Source organism: Galeopterus variegatus, unplaced genomic scaffold, assembly GCF_000696425.1.
Source record: "Galeopterus variegatus unplaced genomic scaffold, G_variegatus-3.0.2 Scaffold121, whole genome shotgun sequence".
NCBI classification, from domain to species: domain Eukaryota; kingdom Metazoa; phylum Chordata; class Mammalia; order Dermoptera; family Cynocephalidae; genus Galeopterus; species Galeopterus variegatus.
The window spans coordinates 675,357-682,598 of NW_007726232.1; the positions used below are offsets into that span (position 1 = coordinate 675,357).

At 41.4% G+C, this 7,242-nt stretch overlaps 1 protein-coding gene across 1 annotated transcript in view; it reads left to right on the forward strand.

The window, feature by feature from the left end:
• The window catches only part of CD59 (CD59 molecule, complement regulatory protein), a 15,800-nt gene extending 10,504 nt beyond the window's left edge, over positions 1 to 5,296 (forward strand). The window contains exon 3 of the mRNA XM_008588004.1: positions 3,739 to 5,296. Within this exon, the coding sequence (XP_008586226.1) occupies positions 3,739 to 3,965 (227 nt within the window). The 3' untranslated portion in view covers positions 3,966 to 5,296. The remainder of the gene's footprint in view (positions 1 to 3,738) is intronic.
• The last annotated feature ends 1,946 nt before the right edge of the window (positions 5,297 to 7,242 follow it).

Sequence of the window (7,242 nt, forward strand, 5' to 3'; positions counted from 1 at the left end):
CGAGCGCAGCTTAGTTCTTGTGGTCGGCCAACTAGATTTTAATCAGCAGTCATAAATGAGACCATGCAGTTTTCACAAACTTGCTGGGCCGCAGCCTCAGCTTTTTCCGTGCTCAGCCCGCCACCAGTTGGCAGTCTGTCCTTTTGGCTCTGCAACTCAGGGGGTCATCATGAGAACACACAGTTCCCCACAACAGGCCAGGCACAACACTGGGAAAATCATTTCACTTCTCTAGCCACAGTTGTTCCCTCAGCTCTAGAACAGGAATACTTAGCTCTGGGGTCATTGGGGAAGTTAGAAGAGAGAATGGGTAGATAGTGCTGTGCAAAGTTGAGTCTAGAAGAGAGACAGGCATTGGGTGCTGATTCAGCCAATATTTACTGTTGTCCTGGCAGTATAAATCGTGGAAGTATAAGCCACGTTAAATGTACTTAGAGTCTTGGAGGAGCCTCCGACCATAGTACCAAGTGGTCACTGCTAGAATGGCATCTGAATAAGGGCCACATGTAGGGGTGCCTAGGACAATTGAGAACTGTTGTTTTAGGGAGACTTAAGCCAAGTCTTCAAAAGGAATGGGGAGAATGTGCTGAGCAAGGACAGAACCTCTAACACTCCAGCAACTCTGAGAGAATCCACATTGATTTGGGTGATTCTGACACTGGCTTTTGTAAAGATCACCCATCATAAGGTTATTCCAATATGATAATTTAAGTAAAGTGCTTGACACACTGCAGGACACACACACAGTAAGTGATTAATTGGTAAGTAAATTACCATTCTTCCCAAGCTGTTAGGCTTCCCTAATTAAAATTCTGGTAGCTTTAATGCTTTTCAAGTTCCAGTGCTTACTATTACATAAAGCAGTAACTTGCCCTATTCAACAGCAACCTCTAGTACAATATTAGAAGCATCCACTTAAATAGGTATGACTCAAACAAGGAGAGCCATTTCTGGAACATCCTATCTTGCCTCTGCCACTTGACCAAACTTCATTAAAATCCAATCCAAATACCCATCGCCTCTGAGGGGGAGGACAGGCAATTATACAGGCAGCTGTCAACTTAGAAGTGTTCTGTCTCAAGCTATGAATGGAATTGGGTAAATTAGTTACAACCCTTAAATAAGAAAATAGACATCCGTATTTTTTTCTTTTCAGCACAAAAGGTAAGAGTGATCTTGTGGAAACTTTTCCTGTACTACTGAATAATGTAATGATTTTTAAATGAAATTTAAAATATTTTTAAAATAAAAGTTATTCATATGACAATTAAAAAGAAAAACTCAATCCACACAGAAACATATATGTGAAGAGTATTCTTCCATGAAGGTAATATTGTTAAATTACTTGTGAATCCTTGCAGAGAAAGATTAATGCATTTACCTGCATGCATATATGCTTTGTTGACACAAATGGATCACCTATATACTGTTTAGCATCTTGGTTTGTTTTTAATTGAGATAAAATCCACATACCAGAAAATTTACATTTTAAAGTATATAATTCAGTGGCTCTTAGTATATTCACAAAGTTGTGAAACTAAAACCACTATTTAATTCCAGGGAATTTTTATTACTCCCAAAAGAAAACCCTCGCCTGTTAGCAGTCACTCCTCATTTCTCCCTCCTGCATCCCCTGGCAGCCACTAGTCTACTTTCTGCCCTCATGGACCTGCCTATTCTGGATACTTCATATAAATGAAATCTACAGTACTGTGTCCTTTGTGACTGGTTCTTTTCACTAAGCATAATGTTTTCAAGGTTCCCCCATGTTGTAGCATGTACCAGTACTTCGTTTCTTGTCATGGCCAAATAATATTCCAGTGTATGGATATATGACATTTTGTTTATCCATTCACCAGTTAATGGACATTTGGGTTGTTTAACTTTTTTTTTTTTTTGTCTTTTTTCATGACCGGTAACGGGATCGCAACCCTCGGTGTCGCGCCCGCACCGTGCTCAACCAGTGAGCGGACCGGTCTCTATATGGGATCCGAACCCTCGCCGGGAGCGCCACCGCGCTCCCAAGCGCCGCACTCTACCGAGTGCGCCACCGGGCCGGCCCCTGGGTTGTTTAACTTTTTATCTATTTTTAATAATGCTGCTGTGAACATTCGTGTATAAACTTTTGGATGAGCATAGTTTTTAATTCTCTTTAGTATATATACCTAGGAGTGGAATTGCTCAGTCATGTGGTAATGCTATTTTTAACTTTTTGAGGAACTACCAAACTTTTCCGAGGCTTCTGCACCATTTTACATTTCCACCAACAATGTCTGAGGATTCCAATTTTTCCACTTCCTTACCAACACTTTCACTTTTCCATTTTCTTGATCATAGCCAGCCTAGTGAGTATGAAGTGATACCTTGTGATTCTGATGTGCATTTTCCTAATGACTAATGATGTTGAGCATCTTTTCATGTGCTTTTTGGCCATTTGTATATCTTCTTTGGAAAAATGGAGAAATATCTATTCAAATCCTTTGCCCATTTTTATTTATTTATTTATTTTTCCTTTTTTTTTGTCTTTTTTCGTGACCGGTAATGGGATTGCAACCCTCAGTGTCGCGCCCGTACCGCGACCGGCAACGGGATCGCAACCCTCGGTGTCGCGCCCGCACCGCACTCAACCAGTGAGCGGACAGGTCTCTATATGGGATCCAAACCCTCGGTGGGAGTGCCGCCGTACTCCCAAGCACCGCACTCTACCGAGTGCGCCACCGGGCTGGCCCTTTTGCCCATTTTTAAATTTGCTTATTTGTCTTTTTATTGTGGAGTTACAAGAATATTTTATATATTCTGGATACTAGACTTTTATATGATTTGGAAACATTTTCTCCCTTTCTGTAGCTTGTCTTTATTTTTTGATAATGTCTTTTGAAGCACAAAAGTTTTAAATATCTTTTTGTTTGAAAACTTTATTTTTATTTTTATTTCATTTTATTGTAACATGGTTGATTGTACATATCTGTGGGGTACAGAGTTGAATATCAATACCTGTGTGCAATATGGGATGCTCAAATCAGAATAATTAGTATATTCAACATATACAATATAATCATTTTTCCTGGCCCTTTACCAATTCCTACCTAAAGTTTTAAATTTTGATGAAGTCCAATTTATCTGTTTTTCTGCAGTTATTTTTAAAAACTGAAGCTCTTTCCATTCCATGTCAGTACTTGCAGGCCTATGTCATTCCTTATCTGCATGGAATTCCATTGTATGGAATTCTACCAAAATTTCTTCAAAAAAATTTTTTTAATTAACAGCCTGTTTTTCAGTTTCTTGCTGTGCAGATAGTATTGCAGTGACCATTCTTGAGCGTATATCTTAACCACTTTTACAAGTAGCTTCATAGGTAAACTCTAAAAGTGGAATTGCTGGATCAAAGGCAGGATGTGTTTAAAATCTTGGTAGATATTACCGAATTTTCCTCTTAAACAACAGTATAGATGCCCATTGCGCCACACACACACACACACACACACACACACACACACACACACACACACACAACTATATTGGCTCTGATGAGATTTTGGTTTTAGGAGAAGTTCCCTCAGGGGTGTATCATCATTTACTTAATTGTTCCCCTTTACAACCAACTAGAATGAACATTTTTGCCTAGATGTCTCTACTTGCACAGGCTAAATTCTAAAAAGTAGAATTGAGTGTTCAAAGGTAGGTACCGAATTATACCCACTTGCTTTCTTACCCTTGTGTGTGTGTGTCTCCCCACAGAGCCACGGAAGTATTACCAGTGTTGGAAGTTGGCGGATTGCACTTTTGACCGTGTTTCACGGATATTAGGGGATAACAAGATACAGTACAACTGCTGCCAGCAGGATCTGTGTAATAAGGAGGCCAGTGAAAATGAAAGTGGTATTGGCAATGGTGGGACAACCTTATCAGAGAAAACAGTTCTGCTGGTAGTCCCATTTCTGGCAGCAGCCTGGAGTCATCTCTAAAGCAACACCAAGAGGGCTAATCCTAAACTCACTGCTTTTGTATATTCCCCATTTCTTTACTGTTACGATTCAAAGGCTTTCTACTTTCCAAGTGCACCTTGTTGGGAAAGAATCAAGTTATCTTGAGCAACTGGGATAGGAGAGGATGCTGAGAGACTTTGAGGACCTTCCCCTCCCTCCTGAGGGGGGAAGTTTGAGAGTGAAGCATGCGGGACAAGCTGGGTTACAGGCATCCTCCTTTGCACTTTGGAGGACAGCTTGAATAGGTTCTCTGCAACCATCAGGGTATTTTCCCTAGTTCCTTGGATGTAGTTAAATAGTAGGATCAGTACCTTTAGTGGGGAGCAGGACAGGATGGGTTTTTCCAACATTTTCTCTCACTTGGAATGCTTTCATAAACTTCATGGCTCCTGTGTTGCCATGGAGGCACACCGAATGTTCCAGATGTGAGCTGTCAGGCAGGGGCAACAAGATTCTTCATGCAGAGTGATTGGAATGACTGTTCTGTTCTCAACTAGAAAGGGTCTGGAAGGGAAGAGCTTTCCAAATGGTAGGGCATAGAAACACACGGTCTGTCTTTAGAGATTACCAGTGGCTGAAATTTGAGTTTTCCTGTCTCTAAATTTTGTATGGGTTTTGCTGTTTTTTGCTAGAAAATTTTGATAGCATAAATGAATGGGGTGTTAAAGCTATTTTCCCCTCCTTTTTTATTTTTTAGAATGGTGGGATATCTTGGCTGTGAACAGTCTATGCTACATGAGACAGGCAGCATTGTGTGTTTATTTGAAATGTTATGGGTAGGAAGGCTCCTAACGTGTGTAGGTATATATGAATGCAATGGGAACAAACTCTGGGTTTGCCATTTGAGGCTTTCAGATGTCATCATTGATAGTAATAGATCTGCAAGGATGTGTTTTACCTGCCTACCTGCAGCCTGGTGACTCTTAGCTGACTCAGCACAGATTGTACAAAATACATTTGTAACAGCTATTAGCATAATCATAAATGTTGAAGCTTTCAGAAGCTCTACCAATTTCCTAAAAAAATGATAGACCTGCTTCAGAAGGGCAGAGTTTTCCTTTTCCCTGTGGATGCTGATGAATAATTCTCAGGATCCAGTCGACTTATGACACTTGTATTCTTGTGATCTTGGCTGTATATAACAGCTTGGCGTGACTTTTGAAAAGAAAGGAAGAATTTCTTGAATAACTTTTAAAAAACCCAAACCCTTGATTATCTAATTCGTTATACAAATTGAATGCATTATATAGTGTTTTAGACAAATGAATGCAATGAATGATGCCTTCCTGAAAATAAAGTCTAATCTAATGGATGAGTGTGGTTATTGGCTCCAAAAGATGACAGCACATGTAATATGCTCCATGGTAGCAACTGCGAGAAGAGATCTTGGGCAGTGCCAGTTTTCTTCTGTTGATGCCATTATCTGAACATAGAAAAATAGAGACTTCCTCATCAAAACCTATCATTACCTTGGCGCTCTGTGCTCCCTGACTCAATGTTTTTTCTGACATTATTTTTAATTCTCTGTTCCAAGACAAAATACTAGGTGCGACTCTTCCCTCTGTAGGGTGTTTTTCTGCCTGGAAAAAGTACCGACCATGCCCATAGCCACCGACTCAGCAAAGCAGCTCAGTTCCTGTGACTTCTAAGGAACAAGAACTGATTTTGACTCACTTAAGCAGAAAAAGCATCTTTTGGAACTTTGTGGGGGAATTCAGCCACACTCCAAAGAGCCAGGAGTTGGGCAGTTCCAGAAGTCTCTCTCCAGATTCAGATTCCAGGATGAGACTGTGTCTCTATCTTGGGTCATGTACCCACTTTTTGGCCAGAGTATATTGGGAAAAGAGTAGTTCTCTAAAGTAGAATCTAGGTGCTGCTATATGGGAAGAGGGCTGCTAACCAGTCAAAATCAGCAAGGGTCATATAAATGGCCTTAAGCTTTGGAGTTGCTTTCTGCAAAAAGTTGTTGTGATTCATGCTAATGACTAAAAGTTGGGTGCTTGGACCCAAAGATAATACTACAAAGGCCAGATGAGTGCAAGCCTTTTCATGGCTTTACAGGAATTGTCATGGTGTTCAATACTGGGTGGTGATGACCTCACTGGATTTTTCTCCTTTGGGGGATGAGCTGTGGATGCAAGGTACAGCCGGTGGGTAGGTAAGTGGAATTCATGTCCTGCAGGATGCTGACCCATTGTCCTACTTAGTCTTGGACATACTAGGCTTCAAGATATGGGTATATTCCTCTTGTGTCCTTGCAGTCAGCTCCATGACTTAACATCATGCAGTGTGTGTCCTGATAAAGAGCCTGCCCAATTCACATGTTTTGGACTTTAGTCTGTTTTCTGTTGCTTATAACAGAATACCTGAAACTGGGTAATTTATAAAAAAAATAAAATTTATTTCTTACAGTTTCAGAGGCTAGGAAGTTCAAAATCAAGAGAACATATCCATTGAGGGCCTTCCTGTGGGTGCTGACTCTCCATACAGGGTGAATGGCTGAGCAAGAGAGAGCCAGCCTCCTCACTTGCTTCTCCTTTTAAAGCCATCAGAACCACACCCATTACTCCATGAATGGATCAATCCATTCAAAGGGCACAGTCCTCACAATCTAATCAGCTCTTAAAGGCCCACTTTTCAATTAATATAACAGGATTTCTCACCCTCTTAATACTATTACAATGGAGTTCAAGTCTCCAACATATGAACCTTTGAGGGGACACATTCCACCCATAGCAGGACCTCTTGAGGGAATAAACCAGCTTGATACATCTGAGTCCTCAGCAGGGCCAGATGATTTATCTTGCTCATGGTAAGTCCTTTATCAGTGTTCAAAGCCTCCTAGCTCACATTGGTTTCTATTGCTTGCGAACAGATCTCAACTAATGCTAACAGTTCTCTCTAAGGATTCTTGATATACTGAGAAGGCACAGAGCTGACTGGAGTAGCAGTGACCTGACACTCATCGTGATGAGAGCAGCTTTCTTTTTTTTTTTTTTTTTTTGTCTTTTGTCTTTTTTCCGTGTCCGGCAACGGATCGCAACCCTCAGTGTTGCCCCCGTACCGGGCCGGGGACCGGCAACGGGATCGCAACCCTCAGTGTTGCTCCCACGCCTCGCTCAGCCAGTGAGTGGGAACCGGTCTGTATGTGGGATCCGAACCCTCGGGCGGGAGCGCCGCCACGCTTCCCAAGTGGCGCACTATCCAGTGCGCCACCGGGCCGGCCCCGAGCAGCTTTTAAAAAAAAAAAAAAAAA